General features: G+C 38.8%; 1 protein-coding gene across 1 annotated transcript in view; it reads right to left on the bottom strand.

Annotated features, from left to right (window-relative positions):
- Window positions 1-14,824, bottom strand: part of Higd1c (HIG1 hypoxia inducible domain family member 1C) — a 20,044-nt gene extending 5,220 nt beyond the window's left edge. Inside the window, exons 1-2 of the mRNA XM_004637817.1 lie at window positions 14,731-14,824; window positions 4,711-4,845 (exon numbers count right to left, since the gene is read on the bottom strand). Of these exons, the coding sequence (XP_004637874.1) occupies window positions 4,711-4,845; window positions 14,731-14,824 (229 nt within the window). The remainder of the gene's footprint in view (window positions 1-4,710; window positions 4,846-14,730) is intronic.
- Between the last annotated feature and the right edge of the window lie 4,027 nt (window positions 14,825-18,851).

The following is an 18,851-nucleotide window of genomic DNA, read 5'->3' as shown; positions in this document are numbered from 1 at the left end:
TGAAATCTTTTCTCAAAGACACAAGGGATAGACTTTATCTTGTGTGTCTCTAGTTTCTTGCAGTGTTGGGACCCTTTGGTGTTAGGACTTGGTTTCCCAGTAACACTTTAACATATAAATTTAATATATATATCATTAGCTCAGAGTCACTTGAGTTGATATATATCAACTTCCATAGAAACAAAACTATTTTTTTAGTTGGAGATTATAAGGGTTTACTGGTAACATAGAGAATAGTTGGGGTTCAACACAGCCATTTGATGTCCAAAGTAAAATGGACTTGGTAGATCCCTTGGGCAATAAACTTTTCTGCCAAGAACTTCTCTTCCCTGCACTTAAGATTAACTGTAAAGTTCAGGTCCCTTGGGAGACACTGACATGAAGCCAATAGAATCCTGCTATATTGTGGGTGCTGCACCCTGTGACTTGCTGCCTTTCATTATAGGCCTTGGTCAGGACTCGAAGCGCTCCTGTTGGTAGTTTCCCTATAGGATCAGATTTTTAGCCTGAACTCTGGTAGAACTTTGCAATTCCTTACAGTGTTTGATAAGCCTGAACTACAGCCATGGCAAGCATCCCTAAAGTCCTGCTCATGGAAGAATCCACCAGCAAGTAAATGTCGATCCAGTTCATCAGCCTCAGGTAGCCATCGAGAGCCAGGGTGTTTCTGTAGCTTCCCATGTGAGCGTATTCACGAGTATGTGCCATTGCATGGCCTGCATCTAGGACTCAGCTTCTGGCTTGGAACGACTTTATCTTGTGCATACTTTAATGGTGGAAGCTTTTTTTCCCCTCCTTTTCCCTCTCCTCCTCCCTCTCTTCTTCCTCCTCTTATTGTTCTTCATCACATAATCTAAGAACTGACTTAGGTGAGATGACTGAAAAGCTAATGTTTGCTGCCACTCAAGAAAGAAATCTCTGTGCATTATACACACACACACACACACACACACACACATATTCATCCATTCCCCCCCCCATGGGATTCCACTAGTAGCCCAGGCTAGCCTCAAATTCTTTCTTTCTAATTAATTAATTTTAAGATCATCTCTTTATTGATGTATTTTCTTATGCTCCTTAGCTAGCTGGGCATTCAACAGCACTGTTGATGATGTCCTCTATGATGTCATGAGGGTGCCAACTGTCTACGTTGCAGCCCACAGACTGGGCGGACCCCAGGATCTCCTTAATGGTCCCAGAAGTTCTCTGGCTAAAGGTTGGTGCTGCAAGGTTCTGTCGGGCAATGTTGACAATCTCATCAAAAGTGATATTTCCACTGTGTTTAATGTTTTTCTGCTTCTTTCTGTCTCTTGGTGGCTCCTTGAGGGCTTTGATGATCAGGGCAGAGGCAGAAGGCACCACCTCAATCTGAGCCTGTCTGTTCTGAATGGTCAGTTTCACCGTAATCCACAGACCCTTCCAGTCACCAGTTTCCTTGACAATGTTATCCCCCACTTTTTGGAGACAGACCCAAAGGACCGATCTTGGGGGCCAGGGCAGATGTGGCGCTAACTTCATCACTGGTGCACCTCAGGTACACGACTTTGATCTCAATGAGGTCGAACTTGGGCGGCGTACTGGAGGTGGCTGGTGTCGGATGAACCCGGATTCGGGACGACCGAAGAAAGTTGCACCTTAGCCTCCTCCTAGCCGAAAGCCAAAAGACCCTACATAGTGAGTTTAAGCCCAGCCTGAACTACAGAGCAAGATCCTCTCTCAAAAACAAAAACAAGGGGCTGGGGAGATGGCTCAGTAGAATAAGTGCTTCCCTGGCAAGCGCAGAGGTCTGAGTTCAATCCCTGGTTCTGCCAAAAAAAAACCCAAAACCAAACAAAACAACCACCCGCCAGAGTTCCACTTGTCCTGTGTGCTCTTGCTCCCCCTCACTGGTTCTTGATTCTTGTTGCATCTCCTTCTTTACAACCATCTTTCCTTCCTACTTGCTTGTCCCTCTGCCCTCACTTCTGAGCCTCATAATGCCTGAGTCCAAAGACTTGTTTTAAATTCTTTTTAAAATCTTACAACTAGTACTTCTGTTTCTCTCATCAAACACTGATTGAGTCACCTGTCATAACAAGTTCTGGAGTATTCCACTAACATGCTATTCTTCTATGTCTTTGCTTTTTCTTTCCTAAAATCCTGACCAACTTCTTTTTTTTTTTTTTTTTGAAGGTTTTATAGTTTATTATGTCCGCTCATGAAAAAAGTCACAGTTACTGAAGACAGGCACTGTAGAATCGCTCCTCCTTGGGCTTTTTGCCAGCACCAACGCTAGCCTTTGTGGTACCCCTGACTCTTCATTCTGTTCTTGTGTTCCTTCTGCTGCTTTCTTTTTATTTATTTATTTATTTATTTATTTATTTATTTATGTGTGTGTGGCCAGCTCAGCCCACCAGGAGGCGGGGCTGGCTGGCATGTGGTGCTGGGGGATTGAACCGCAGTCCCTGTGCTTTGCTAAGCTTGTTCTAAGTAGGTGCTTTAGACCACTGAGCCATCTCACTAGCCCTCTGCTGCTTTCTTAAGGTCTTTTTCTTCTCATGCAGGCCGTGTTTTGCAAGTCTATGTTTGGGCTCATTTTTCTTCACATAATCCAGGGAATCATAAATCATGCCAAAGCCAGTCGTCTTGCCATCACCAAAATGGGTTCTGAATCCAAACACAAAAATGACATCTGGTGTGATCTTGTATATTTTGTCGAGCTTTTCCCGAATTTCTGTCCTAGGTACTGTTGCTTTCCCAGAGTGAAGGACATCAATGACCATTTGTTTCCTTTGAAGAAGTTGGTTGGTCATGAACTTCCGGGTTCCGATAGTTATTGGGTCATTCATGATGCCAACAGATCATCAGACAGCCCAGGAGGAAAAGAGAATCCTGACCACCTTTGCCTAGTTAATAAGTCCTCTGTCCCCTTGGCTCATTCCGTCCCTGGTACACTTGAAGAGCCTCCCCGACCTCCCAGCCCTGGGTAACACTCTGACCTGTGCTGTCCCTCGCTTCCGTAGCAATCCTGCTACCCCTGCAGCAGCCTCGGTAACTTCACATCCTTTTTTGGATCCCTCGGCCCAAGGAAACTAAAATATGTGAGAACAGAGACTGACTGTCGCCTGTATTTTTCTGAACTGTCTGGCACATAGAAGATGTTCATCAAATGTTGGCTTAATAATGAGAATGAGAATTGTAACTTTGGAGCAAGGTTTCTTGTTGTTTTCAGTTCAAAAAATAAATGTCACATAGGATAAAGAGATTACCTTTTCACCACAGTGTACAAGCACCATACCTATCATTCTGTACGATTTGTATTACTCATAGACAATCTTCACAGTCTGAAAGGAGGCTAATAACATTGTGACTTGTTCTCATTAATGCAGATTTTAAAATTTGGATCCCAAAATAGATTTCCTTTTAGGTTTATCTAATCTAATAGCTAACACATTTAGCCTTGGTATAACCCTAATTAACCACAATGATTTTACTCCTGTCTTTAAATCAGACTGTGGAGATGTTTCTTCCTTTATGGATTAATTTTATTTTACTTTATTTTTTTTAAAGGTTTACATATTTGGATCAATGAGATAGCTCAGTGGACTAAGCACCTGCTTAGGCAAGCACAGGAACTGGGGTTCCATCCCTGGCACCGCATGCCCTGTAGGCACCAGCCCTGCCCCTGCCCCTGGGAGCACTGAGCCAGCCACTGAGATCGGGTGTGGTGGTGCATGCCTGTAATCCCAGCACTGGAGAGGCTGAAAACAGGAGGATCACTGAATCTGAGCTGTGTAGTGAGACCCTGTACCAAATACATTTTTAAAAAGTTTGTATATTTATTTATAGTTACAATTTACTTTTCTCCAACAGAGAACACCCAATACTAATGTTCTAGTTCTCAGCCAAGAAGGTCTATATGGATTAATTTCATAAACAAGATTTGAAAGAAAAAAAAGGAGCTAGCATGGTGGCATACACCTGTAATCCCAGCTCTCTGGGAGGCTGAGCCAGAAGGACTGCAAGTTCAAGCCCAGCCTAGAAAACTTAGAAACTTAGTGTGAGACCTTGTCTTCAAATAAAAATTTAAAAGGGCTTAGGGAGGTAGTTCAGTGCAGAACCCTAGGTTTAATCCCATCTACCACAAACCAACTAACCTATCAAATAAACAAATACAGATTTACCCATTGCTCAAACTTGGAATAAGCGGAAAACAAGATCATTGAGGTTTGTGGGCTGTGAACATGTCCTTCCAAGTTAAACTACTTTAATAACTATCTGCTCTTCCGTAGGCTGGGAATGTAGTCACTGCACATACAGAGTTACAGCATTATATAGGATCGAACCACAGCAACCTGAGCCTGACTGCTTTGTTGCAGCAGCCACTTAAAGAACTGAGCTAAGGAGCAGGCCCCCACAGCATTATATAGGATAGGAACTGTTTATCACTTCTTTCAGGATTGAGGATTCTGACGTATTGTTCCAGTTCTCTACTGAGACTTTTCTTAGTTTTTATAAGGTTTTATTAGCTTAAAATGCTAAGAAATTAAGCCCATAACTCGGTAGCAATATAAAGCAGGTGAATATCAGGGTTTTTGTTTTTTGTTTTTTGTTTTTTTTACTCCTGTCTGTTATATCATTGCAACACAATATTCATCTTCAGTAAATGAATTGAATAAATAGAACTGCTCTACTGATGGCTGAATATAAGATCCACAGGCAGCGCCTTACCTAGAGTTATAGCTCCCACTACAAATCCTTGGGCAGCAACTCGCATGTGAAGGAGATGAATGGACATTTTCTGATCTCTTCTGTACTTTAGCTTGTAAAGGCCATAGGACACCACAGTCACAAAGCCTGCTACACCTGGGAATTTTAAAAGCATAAATTAGGTAAACAGCAGGCAAGAAGTCTCTAGAGCCTAGAGAGTTAAATGAAAGACTGTACAAGGGATGAATATTTTGAAAACAGGCAGGCAACATGTAGATTATCCAAAATACTTAGGATCAGAAGTGTTGGTTCTATAGTTTTTCAGTTTTTGGAATATTTACATATATATAACAAGATATCTTGGGACTGGGAACCTCAACACAAAATTCTTTTCTGCTTTGTATACACCTTCTTCATGCTGCCAAAGGTAATATTAGTCAATATGTTAATTTATTTTGTTTCATCATTGTAATAGACACTTACTTAAAGTAGTACATCTACAGATGATTTTTTTTTTTTTTTTTTTTTTTTTTTTTTTTTTTTTGGTAGTTCTAGGGGTTGAACTCAGAGCTTTGCACATGTTAGGCAAGCATCCTACCATCTTTTCCCATTGAGCTACACTCCCAGTCCACAAACAATTCTTGAATTATATGTCTTAAGTTTAGTTGATGCCATACAAAATACCCTGGGGGCAGTGGCACCCACAGATTTTAACTGCATGATTTCTTATTTTGCCTGCTTTTCTTTCTCTTTTATTTTCTGAACATCCTTTTATAGACATGCTTTGAGATGGAACTATCCTCCACACATTTTGCCCTCTGTTTTTTAGGCAAGATCAGATGCAGCATGGCCAGGCCAGGGTTCTCTTAATTCAAAACGCCCTACTACAAAGATTTTTGAAAAGCCTTTTCCTAGCTTCTTTTGCATCTTTCTCTTAGTATATTGGATCATCTCCATGAACCTCTGTAAATGAATCTTGCAGCTTTTTTTGCAGCATTTTAATATTACTATTTTTATTAGTGTATGCTTGTAATACCTAACTGGATTTGTTTTGGTAAGATTGGTTCATGTATATAAAATATCATGATCATTTGCAATTCCTTTACCCCCCTTTCCCCTCTTCCCTCCCCCTAATCTCCATCCCCATTTCCAAAGAGTCTGCCTTCTTATTTTCTACCATTTCTTCTTCTTTTTATTCTTGATTTCTCATGTAAGACAAACTATGTGATATTTAACTTTCTGTGTCTGATGTATTTCAGCTAACATGGTCTCGAGTTCTAATAATTTTCCTGCAGATTACATGATTTCATTTTTCTTTATGGCTAAGTAATATTCCATTAGTATAAACACCACATTTTCCTATACATTCATCTGTTGACAGGCCTCTAGGCTGTTTCTAAAGGTTAGGTATTGTGAATTGGGCTGCTGTAAATATGAGTATGCATGTGTCACTAGAGTATGATATTCTTTGGGAGAATATACCCAGAAAATATGTACTTGGTTCAAATGGAATTTTTATGTTTTAGTTTTTCGAGGAGTATTCATACTGATTTTTACAGTGGTTATACTAGTTCACATTCCCTCCAAAAATGTAGGAGTCCTTTTTTACCACATCTTTGCCAGCATTTGTTGTTTTTTATGTTCTTCACAATTGCCATTCTGACTGGGGTAAAAATCTCAGTAGTTTTTGTGGTGCGTGGGATCAGACCCAGAGGTGTTCCTCCCACTTAGCTATATATCTACCCTTTTAAATTTTTTAATTTTAAGCCAGTGTCTCACCAAGAGAGTCACTTAAGTTTCACAGGCTAGGCTTGAATTTATAACCTTCATGTCTCAGCCTCCCCAAGGAGGGAGTATGTAAGTGTGTGCCACCACACCCAGCTTCAGTGCTATTTTGCTTTCATTTCCCTAATGGCTGAAGATGGCGAACACTTTTTCATGTACTTATTGACCATTTGTACTTCCTCTTTTGAGAAATATCTGTTTGACTCATCTGCCTTTTTTTTTTTTTTTTGGTGGAATCAGGGATTGAACTCAGGCCCTTGCACTTGCCAGGCAAGTGCTTATTCTACTAAGCCATCTCCCTGGCCCCCCAATTTTTTGATTGGGTCATTTGCTTTTTTTTTTTTTGTATCAGGAATTGAACATAATTTGCTTTTTAGGATCCGAGTTCTTTATATATTCTAGTCCTTTATAAGAAGAGTAGCTAGCAAAATTTTTGTTTTCCATTCTGGGGTTGTCTTTTCATTCTGTTGTTGTTAATTTTACTGTGCAGGAGCTTTTTAATTTGTTGATTCTTCCCATTATGTCTTTTTTTTTTTTTTTTTTTTTTTTTTTCCAGAACCAGGGATTGAACTCAGGCCTTTGCGCTTGCCAGGGAAGTGTTTATTCCATTGAGCTATCTCCCCAGCCCCTTCCCATTATGTCTCTCATGTTTGGAGTTCTGTTCAGGAACTTCTTGCCTGTACTTATGGCTTAAAGTGTTTTCTTTATGTTATCTTCCAGCAGTTTCAAAATTTCAGTTTTTTTTTTTTTTTTTGAAATTTCTTTTTTAAAAAAAAATTATTTATTTGTGTGTGTGTGTGTGTATGTGGCCAGCTCAGCCCACCAGGGGGCGGGGCTGGCTGGCATGTGGTGCTGGAGGATCGAACCGAGGTCCCTGTGCTTTGCTTAGCTTAGCTTGCTTTTTCTAAGTAGGTGCTTTAGACCACTGAGCCATCTCTCCAGCCCCAACACCATTTGTTTTTTTATTATTATTATTACATTTATTTATTGTGTGTGTGTGTGTGTGGCCAGCTCAGCCCACCAGGGGGCGGGGCTGGCTGGCATGTGGTGCTGGAGGATCGAACCGAGGTCCCTGTGCTTTGCCAAGCTTGTTTCAAGTAGGTGCTTTAGACCACTGAGCCATCTCTCCAGCCCCAACACCATTTGTTAAGGAGGCCGACTTTTCTCCTACTATATTTGGCTCTTTTGTCCAAAAAAAAAAAAAAAATCATATGACTGTGGTAGATGAGGTTGTTTCTGTGTATTTTGTTTTACCTTATTGGTCTACCTGTTTATTTTGTGCTGGTGCCATACTGTTTTTGTTACCATATCTTTGTAGTATAATTTGAAATCTGGAATTGTGATACTTCCCACTTTGCTCTTTCTGCTGAAGATTGCTTTGGCTCTCCTGGCCTTTTTCTATTCCCATGTAAAATTTAAGCCTTTTTTCTAGTTCTATGAAGAATACTAATTTAGCCTTTTAAAGAATTTTAATTCTATTTCTCCAGGAACAGAGATGTCTTTCCACTTTCTAGCATCCTTTTCAATTTATTTCTTCAGAATTCTGAGTTTTCATTATAAAGTTATTTTTACTTCCTTAGTTAAGTTTATTTCTAGGTACTTACTTTTTCTGCAGCTATTGTGAAGGGGACTGTTTCCCTAAAGAAGGGGACTGTATCCCTAAATTCTTTCTCAGTGTGTTCAGGAATGCTATTGATTTTTGTGTGCTAATTTTGTATCCTGGGTAGTATTATTTCTGAACACCATCAACCATTTACCATTTGGACCTGATGGCCTGTACACTATTTAGTATAGGTTACATGTTTAGAAGGATTTTTTTTTTTTTTTGCTAGTTCTGGCTGCCATAAGGGTGGGTGTGGAGCACCTTGTGGGGTTGGGGATTAAACCGTGGTCCCCTGTACCTGACTGCATTTGCCCAAGCAGAGCTTTAAACAACTGAGCTATTGGGCAAGCCCCCTAGGTTATATGTTTAACATTAAAAAATAGCAGACTTTTTTTGTTTTTTGCAATACTGGGGATTGAACTCAGGACCTTGTGCTTGCTGGGCAAATGCTTATTCTACTGAGCTATCTCCCCAGCCTCTGATGTACCAGATTTTAAAATAGGTCATTAATACTCTTGGGGCCACTATTTGCAATTTTGATTTTTCTTAGAAATACCTGAGGGGCTGGGGAGACGGCTTAGTAGAATAAGCACTTGCCTGGCAAGTGCAAGGGCCTGAGTTCAATCTCTGGTTCCACAAAGAAAAAAACAACAGAAATACCTGAACTATACATATAATAATCATATAATAAGTGTAACATAAACTAACATAATATAATTTGTGAAGTCACTTATAACTTTCCTGAGGCAAAATTTTGATTTTTGTGTACTGTAAGGCTATTACAAGCAACTAAATAATTTAGCTGATCAGTGAAACAACTCAGCATCTGAACAACCATTACCTTTTCTTTTTCCAGTATTAGGGGTTGAACCTAGGTCCATGAACTGGTAGGCAAGCACTCTACTGCTAAGCTATATACCCACACTTTTTAAAATTATATTTTGGGGCATGCTCTCACAAGTTGTTCAGGCTGGTCTTGAACTTGCGATTCCTCTGCCTTAACCTCCTTCTGTATTCCCCACAAATGTAAATATACTGCTGTGACAACCAAGATCCTCTACTGTTGCCTTTAAAACAAACAACTGAAATAGGATATCTCAAAGGATATTTAAAACAATATGAGAATTTAATTCATGACTAACAGAATAACCAAATTGGGGGTGGTGAATGAAAGCAAAAGACAGGAAAAGGAATATTGTGGGATTGTCCTGCTTCAAGGTTGTATATGGTGAGATTTTTGGACTTATGTGTAAACATAAGTATATAATTCTTTATGCCTATTTTAAAAATATATTCTAATTTTTAAATGTTTTTTTATCATATTCTGTAGGGACTTAAAGTTCAACATATCAATACTTGATGAAAAATACCTGTTCCATAGTATGCCTAACATGTTTGATATGCAGAGAGATAGTGAGGTTAAGCTTTATAGCCTAAGTTGTATGGTAATAACAATAAGCTTGTCTTCTAGAAGGTTAACAACCTAAGTTTGCAGACTAAAATTAGATGAAAATGAGGGCTGCAAGGAAAGCCAACATTTTGCCCCTTACCTTCCAAGGTCAATTAAGACTCAGGACATATGAGAACTTGTGCTGTAACATCATGTAACTGTAACAGCAGTGTCCCAAATTTTCTGATCAAGGAGATTATGGGGCCAAAGAGGAAAGTGATCAATGATGTAGAGTGTGCCTGAGGAGAGTCACATGGAGAGAAAACATTCTCTCAGGCTTTCACAGAGAGCACATTGGCCAAACAATGGCCATGATTCATCCACATGGCTGACACTGACAAACAATCTGAGGTACAGGATCTCAGGATAAATCCTGAGGGGATTTCACTGACCTTATCAGACCCAAAAGCTACAACTCTTGTTGCATAGGTCTTGCTTTATCTTGGTCTTAACCATCCAGCAGAAAAGTATAAAAACGAAATATAAGAAGTAAAGCTATGTTGTTATGTTGAGCTGTAGGGGACTCAGGTCAACAATTTCTGACATTGCCAGTCAAGTGGAAGACCCAATACTATTATGGACTACTGAACTCTTTTAGATTATTTTGCTGAGTTTACACACCTATAATATTCAAATAACGGAACTGAACAAAAAAAGAGGATACAGATGAATGTCCATTTTGTATCTGTGTATTCAAAGTGGTTGGGATAGATATATAGTTACATTCTCTTAATGAATAGAGTGATTTGTTCTACTGGTGTTTGTAGATAGAATATCATGTCTGCATCTTGTATAGCAATTAACCACTAAGAAGAATGTATTCAGTGTGTTAATTATTGAAACTGTCCTACCAATTTGATTTGAAACTGTCTCATTGCTATTTGTTTAATCAATAAAATTATGAAAAAAACCAACCAAACAAAAAACCCCCCAAAATAACCAAATTACTGAAGAATGAATAATTACCTAATAAATCCCATTAGCACTATTTATTATTATTCAGCAGAACTTGGATTTGTATTCCACACCAAACCCTACAAAAATATATATTTGAATGGGTAAGGTGCAAAACAAAATCTTAAAAAACTAGAAGAAAATAGTGTATTTATCACATCTACAAGAGAATAAGGCTAACTTCACAGAAACAAACAAGGATGAAATGCTATATGTTGACACAAGAACAATTGAAACATTTGCACATAACAACGTGGTTCTAAATTTTGGGTTTGCTGTCACATTGATCTGTGTAGCTGTCTCTCCATCAGTGACCATACCATTTTGGTTACTACAACTGTAGAGTAAGTCTCAGGATCAGGTGGAATGACTCCTTCTACTTTATCTTAGAAAAAGTTTATTTTTAGCTATTCTAAGACTTTTGCCTTTCCATATAGAATTTAGAGTAAACTTGTCTATGACTGCAAAACCTTACTAAGATTTCAATAGGAATTACATTAAACCTGTAGATTAATCTGGGGAAAAACTTCACTGTACTATACAAGGAATCCGCTAATCTATGAACATGGTAATCTATTTTTTTAGGTCCTCTTTGACTTATTTCAATTAGCATTCTATAATTTTCAGCCTACCTTTTTAAATTTTTTTCTTTTGTCTTTTTGAGATGCAGTTCAGTCTGTCCTTGAGCTCGCTTTATAGCCCAGGCTAGTCTTGAGCTCACAATCCTTCTGCCTCAGCCTCCTAAGAGCTGGGATTACAGGCCTGTACCACCATGCCTGGCTAGCCTACCTGTTTTATTAAGTTTATATCTAGGCATTTTATTTTCCTTGGAAAGACTCTAAATATTATATTTTTAATTTCAGATTCCATTTATTTGTTGTTTGTATGCATATAGAAATGCAATGGCCAGGCAGGGGATGTGTCTCAGTAGAGCTCTTGCCTCGCATGCACAAGGCCCTGGGTTTGATCCCCCAGTACCACCATCACCAAAAGAAAAAAAAAGGAAAAATACAATTGACTTTCTGTGGGATGGTACGTTTCGATTATTGACAATGCATGTTTTGGTAGGTGGGTGAGGATATATTTATTTTTTCAGGATCTACTTAATAAGTGGAGATAAGAATCAGAGTAAAAGGGTTGAGGAGATGGCTCAGCAGTCTAAGCACCTGCCTGGCAAGCTCAAGGACCCGGGTTCGATCCCTGGCACCACATGTTGTGCCAGCCCTGGAACACTGGGCACATGGTGCCAGCCACCAAAAGCAGGTGTGGTGGTGCATGCCTGTAATTCCCATGCTGGGGAGGCTGAAAACAGGAGGATCTGAGCTATATAGAAAGACCCTGGGGCTGGTGAGATGGCTCAGTGGTCTAAAGCACCTACTTAGAACAAGCTTAGCAAAGCACAGGGACCGCGGTTCAATCCCCCAGCACCACATGCCAGCCAGCCCCGCCCCGTGGCCACACACACACACACACAAATAAATAAATAAAAATTTTTAAAAAGACCCTGTACCAAATAAATAAATAAATATTTTTTAAATATTAAAAAGAATCAGAGTAAATAATTCCATGTAAGTGTAGATTTTATAGACTGATTGAAGTAGAAGCAATTAAAATGCAAGTTACTGATGCACTACAAACAAATAAAAACATCAGAAAATAAAATAACCATATTATGATGATAAAAACCTGGTAAAATAGGAATACTATGAAAGCTTCACAAGTTTGGGCAAGTCCTTTTGGAACGAAGCCTAAAAATATATAACAAATGATCATGTTTTCTGATCTGGAAATCAGTCACTCCTCCCTTCCTTCTCCCCCTCCTTTTCTTCCCCCCTCTTTCTCTCCTTCCCTTTCTCCCTCCTTTCCTTCTCCCTCTCTTTTTATTTTTTTGGACAAGTTCTCACTAAATTGCCCAGCTTGACCTTAAACTCTCAGTCCTCTTACCTCAGCCTCCTAAATAACTAGGATGGATTATAGGCATGTGCCACCATACCCAGTGTCTGACCTAGAAATTCTACTTTTGTAAATGTACTGCAGGGAATTAACCTAAAGAAAAGAAAATGGTACAAAATGTACTAATGGCTATACCGTGTCTGAGCAACAAGCTAAACAGCTGAAGTTGCTCAAACACAGGAAACCTATAGAAGTAGTTTTCAAATTGTAAAATTAGCTAGTATTAATATGCATAAAGCTATATATGCAATGTTAAATGAAAGAAGAAAAATCAAACTGTCAATACAAATAATAAGCATATAAGTATTACACATACAAAGACTTTTAACAGTGATTATGAGGCAATTCTGAGTGATGTAAAGTGATTTTATGTGTTTACTTACTATTTTAAATATATTTTGCCATGCTAGGGATTGAACCTGGGGCCTCAAGCAAGTACTCTAGCACTGCATGGTGCCCCCAACTCAGTAGATCATACTTATAATGATGAAATGGTTTAAGATGATCAATAAAAAAAGTGCTACAAATCATTCACACAGACAATTCCATCCTGTCACTGGATGTCCTGTAAATATTGCTAAACAATAGCTAAAAGAACTATTCAATGATATGTATTCAAATTTTATCATTATTTATTTTCTAGCAAAAACATGGCCTTCTTTCCTTAATCAAATCAAGGTTCTGTTCTTAATTAAATTTGTTTGTTTCTTTTGGAGATTAAAGTCAGAACACGTACTGGTTGTCATATTATGTCTCTGCTGTATGTATATAATTGAATTTTGCTAGAAGCAGTTTCATCTTTCTACTTTAATCAACCCAAATGTTTTTGGAAAAACAATTTAATGTACAACAGGCATAATGATTAATTTCTGTTCGTGACAAGGTCTGTCAAGTAGCAATCGAGTGTTTACATTGTTTGCCTGGTTAAAAATGGTAAGAAAGACAAATCATTGTTAAATTATTTGCTTCTATTTCTTATGGGTGCTCTTACAAGTCCTAACCAAAGTAAGTGGAACTTCTTTTTTAAAGTGAAAGTTTTAAGCAGAATATTCTTGTAAAAATAATTGGTTCTTTTTGATATGTGAGCAATACACAAGACTGCTACATTTGTGGTGACAATGGCAACATGTGACTCATAGGTACTGTGAAGATTATGGAATTAATATAGTTACTGTTATGTAAGTCAGGTCTAGGTAAATGATTTTAGTTCTTTGGTGAAATGAAAAGCATGGCTACATTATACATTAATAATGCTCAGGACAGCTTAAGCATCCAAAAGATAAGAAAGAGAAAGTTCAGATTTTAAAACATAATATTGGTGTTTAATTTTTTTTCTGATGCTAGGATTGAACCCAGGCGCTCATGCATGATAGGTAAGCACTCTAGCACTGAGCTACATCCCCAGTTCAGCTTGATTATTTTTTAAATCCAGATGCATATAGTAAATGTTTAAAATTGTAATTGGAAGGCAACTATACATTACAACAAATACTGTGAAATTCATAGTATTTTGTTAAGTGAAATTCTGTGTCACTTGTAATTTTTCTGTTTTAATACTATTTTATACAATCTTTAAAAATAAAACTTTAAAAATGTCAACATATAGTAATTATGTGTGGGAGAGGAGAAAGAACTCTAGGTTTAATCATAATGCCACTTCTTTACTTCAGAGTTTACTCGGCAATCAGAAAAAAGAGCCCTTGAGCAGCCACAGTTCAAGTTTTCAAATGTGCAGGGATGCCCAAGCTTCCCATCAGAGGTTTACTGAGCTCACTCCCAGGTCGTTCAATTCTGGGCACCTCACTTCTGGTGCCACAGAACACTAGAAGCAGAATGGCATGAGACAGCAATGCAAGAAACAGGGAGATCTACCAACAGCAGACTTAAGACCATAAAGGTTGGAGTTACAAAGAATTACATTTCAATAGCCCTTAATAGACCTAATAATAAACTATTGCTGCTGTTGCTAATACTGAATTGTGACAGAAAGCTTAAGTCCATTCAATTGATTCCATTCCCGCTAATAATTTTAGGTAGATGTCTAATGAAATGGATAAAATAGAATAAAATTTGATGCATTAATTAATGATAGGTAAAATTTTGGGAGGACTTATCATGTATTAGAAATTACTCTGAAAGCCTGACTCATATTAATACTTAGAGGAAGTTAGCTTCCATTATCGGAAAAATGCAGTTATATGGAACACTTCAATCCTTAGAAGATCCAGTGTAAGTTATTGTTGTGTTATTACACTTTCAGTGTAATAAACAGTATCCAGTTGAGGCTTACACTTACCTACAGGGACAAAGGGGGAGTCTCTGGATTTCCTGACCAGTCGGGATAATTGGCCTTCATCCTCATGTGCTGACCACTGGCTGTCAGAAGACATTTTTCTCTTGTAACCACTAGAAGATCAAGGTGATTGCTGTGAATCATTCAGAAGAATCCATTCACCCTCTCCCAATACACTGCTGCAGATGTCCTTTTCTGTCTTCATTCGCTTGCATGCCTGTTTGCTCAACTGAAATAAACAGTTGTCTCCACTTCACTACAGAGGTCATCCCCCCTTCAGATCTCACTGTCAAGTCCAGGATGGCCTCAAACCTACAATTGTCCTGCCTCAGCCTCCACAGCACTGGGATCATAGGTATGTACCTCCACACCGGGCAGGGTCCTCTCATTTTGAAAAGAAGGAATATTAGAGAAAAATATATACATACACAAACTGGCTATCTGATATCATAAATGCAGCGCAAAGATTAACAAAGATCATAATTCTGTTATTTAATATCCTTAAAGGATATTGGGAACCTCAGGACTTTTTCCCCAAACACTAAGAATGCAGCTTCTTTTATTGTCAACCCAAGCACAAATTCCTCCAGATTCATAGGTGATGGGAGAACGCTCAATCCAGTTCTGCAGAATTATCAAGCACCTGCTACATGCCAGGTGGTAAGCAGGGCAGTGAGAAATACCCTTCTTTGTTTAAGATGAGTGGAGACACTTGTAGGAGCAGCTACAGTTACAGTGGCTTAGCAGCAGCTCAGTCTGTTACTGTGCGACCTAGTATGTTCACTCCTAAGCCCAAATATAGTAGGTTCATAGGATGAATCCACAGTTTCATCAGAGGGGCTGAAGAGATGGCTCAGGGGAGGAACACTGCTTGCCTAGCATGCTGGAAGTCTTGCGAGAGGGGAGAGGGAAGAAGAAAGAGAGAGAATTACAAAATATAACCCAGTAAGAAGTTCAGAGGTACAGTACCTTCAGCCTGAGGAAGCGCTATACTCTACCACCCCTCTGTCTCCTGGTCTCCAGGTGCTTTTTGAGAAAGAGGCTGTAGATAGAACAAGTGTTGCAAGGCCCAGACACATTTCCCTGCAATTTCCAACTAACTGACAGATGGGGAAGCTGAGAGACACACCCCTGAGGGCGTGGCCAGCTGGTATTGGCCAAGGTCTCCACTACTCTTACTAGACACTCCAGAGAGCTCCTGGCCAAGTGACATTACACTGTGCAACACAACAGCTATAATCACTAAGCCTGGAAGACTGTGTTTACTTAAGTCTCTACCTAGTGGAACTCTCAACATCCCTCGGAGACTGTAAATCTTGATATCTGACATCTGGGCCCCAAATCCAAGGAAGAGAGGATGCAGGATCTTTGCACTGAGTTTGGTTGAAGGAAGGGGCAGGAGATAGGCACCTGATGTCAAGATTCTCATTGTGCTTTAAGACTCTGTTGCACAGCCAGGATACTGGTCTGTAGCGCTGGGACACAAGTGAGTGAAGACAGAGGAGCAATAAGCAATATATATTGGGAGAAGCTAAACGGATTCTTCTGAATGACTCACGGCAACCACACTGACATATTGTTATGAGAGAGGAAAACATCTTCAGACAACCAGTGGTCCGCAGATGAGGATGAACACTAGGACTGATGTTTGGTACCATAGGTAAGTAGAGGGGCACCTGGGGAAGAGTCCTCACACCTGGGATCCAAGTGGGAGCCTACAAAAGGCATGACATCACTGTGGACTTGGCCAATAGGAGGCAGGGTAGGAAAGCACAAGGGATTATGCGCCTGCACCGGCCCCAGGGCCACGCATACACGCACATCGAGGCAAGACTTGGCAGCGTTGGGTGTGGGTGTGTGTCCTGGTGCTGTGGCCCCAGAAATGTTGCTCAGCACCTCTGTGCCCCTCAGCCGTGGAGACCTCAAAATGACAGCAGAAGACCAGGCAGCGTTCAAGGTTTTTTGCCCAATAATGTTTAATTTCCATGTGTTTCAGATTCACAATAGTACAGAGAACTGACATCCAGATTCTCCTTTGTTAATGTTTTTAATTCCTTCCATCGGAATTACAGACTAACGAGCCTTTATATCTGTATGTTTTCGTCTGCATTTGAGATACTCTCGTACATAATAATAGTGCAATGATCAAAAATTAACATCGATATAACCCTATTATTCCATGAAAAGATTTCATTCACATTTGGTTAGTTGTCCTGAAATTTTTTTTGAGTCAGTCTTACTTTGTACAAGGGTGATAAAAATACAGTGTCTAACGTTTGTTACTGTAAGGGCTGGGGGGATAGCTCAGCAGCACAGTGCCTGCCTGGCAAGTGCAAGGTCCTGAGTTTGATTCCCAGTACCCCACCCCCAAGTTTATGACTATAAAAGTCACATTGCTATTAATCTCCCTTAATCCCCCTCTTCCTTGTTTCTCACCTCATCATTCTTGTCACTTTCTTTTTGTGGCACTGGGGATTGAACTCAGGACCTTGCACTTGCCAGGCAGACACTTGTGCCCCTGAGCTATATCCCCAGCCCTCTCTTGTCACTTTCTGAAGTACTTTTTTTTTTTTTTTTTGAGTCACAGTCTAGCTGGCCTTGAACACAGCAATCCTCCTGCCTCAGCCTCCCTAGCAATGGCATAAGCCACCATGCCTGGCTTCTGAAGCAGCTCTGGAAGTCTTGTTTCCAGAATGTCTTTACAGGGTGTGGTAAAAAAAATGTGAACGTAATTGTCAGGTGCCATCCAATAGAAGAGCAGTTTCCTAAAAGCTATCCAGTGTATCTTCATCTATTTTATCCACCTGGTCTGGCACTGGCTGCCTTCTGGCGGCTCTTCCCCAATGTCAAAATGACCAGGAAGGGAAACTTTCTGAATTGACTCAGGATGTGAAGGCAGCCACAACAGTGCAACTGAAGACATAGAGTAGGACTTCGGGAACTGCTCCAGGAATGAGCAAGTACGATACACTAAGTGTGTTGGGAGAGAGGAATTATTCTGAGGGAGATTAATGGCAATGTCTTTCTTTTTTGAAAGTGATGGAGAAATTTATTTTTTTCTTTTTTTAGAAATTTGTTGCCAGAGACCATTTTTTTCTCTCTTCTTTTCTTTTTCTAAAAAAGATGTAGTATTCTTTATTTGCCTAATTTCATGTAGTATTATTCTTTTTTTTAATAGACTGCACATTGTAAAAAATTATTTACAAAGTTAAATGAATATAACAATAAAAATTGTATAAAATAAGCATGAAAAAAGAGTTTACAGATCAGTCATATAATAGTTAACTCTGTGCCAAAACCAAAAAACTTATATTCATATAATTAGAATTCTCAAAGTGGAAGGGGGTAGGCAATAAATATTTAAAGATTTAAAATTTCTGAATTTGGTTAAAATTATAGCACCACATTTCCAAGAAAAGTAAAACTTCTGCACAAGAAATATGAATAAAACTATACCAAGATACACAAATTGAAATGATCTAAAACTAATTGTAAAGGAAAACATTAAAGCATAGACATAGAAAAAAATATTAGCTATGGAAGAACAAAATTAAATAGCATCTTATTCCACATTAGAAAAAAAAAAGAGCAAATGAGTAAGAAACTAGACTTATTTATTCAAAGGGCTGAAAAAAAGAAAAGATCTGTTCTCATTGAATTTTATACATAGCAAACATGCCTTTGAAAACTAAAAGTAAAATATTTTCCAGTAATACAAACTCAAAATACTCTAATACCTCCAGATGTAGCATATAGAAAATAGCAAAGACCATAATTCAGAAGGCAAGAGAAGTTGACATATGGTCCTGGATAAAGAATAAAGTGCTTTCAAAATGGTAGTTATGCAGCACTATGTAAAATATAATTTTTTTTCCATTCAAGAGAATTAAGTAGTTTATTGATAACACATGACAATGGATGGTACACAGCTTCAATCCCATCTATCATTGTATCTGGTACCATTATTCAATTTAGATATAAAGGATGTGCCAACAATCTTTTTTTTTTTTTTAATCAGAAAGTAGCCTTCACCACAGGAAGGTTCATTTTATTTATTTTTTTCAAAGTTTTATTGATAAACAGATAGCAATGAGACAGTTTCAAATCAAATTGGAAGTACAGTT

Source organism: Octodon degus, unplaced genomic scaffold (assembly GCF_000260255.1).
Source record: "Octodon degus isolate 3935 unplaced genomic scaffold, OctDeg1.0 scaffold00093, whole genome shotgun sequence".
Taxonomy (NCBI): domain Eukaryota; kingdom Metazoa; phylum Chordata; class Mammalia; order Rodentia; family Octodontidae; genus Octodon; species Octodon degus.
The sequence above is the reverse complement of the archived record's forward strand: the minus strand, read 5'-3'. Positions and strand labels throughout refer to the sequence as shown.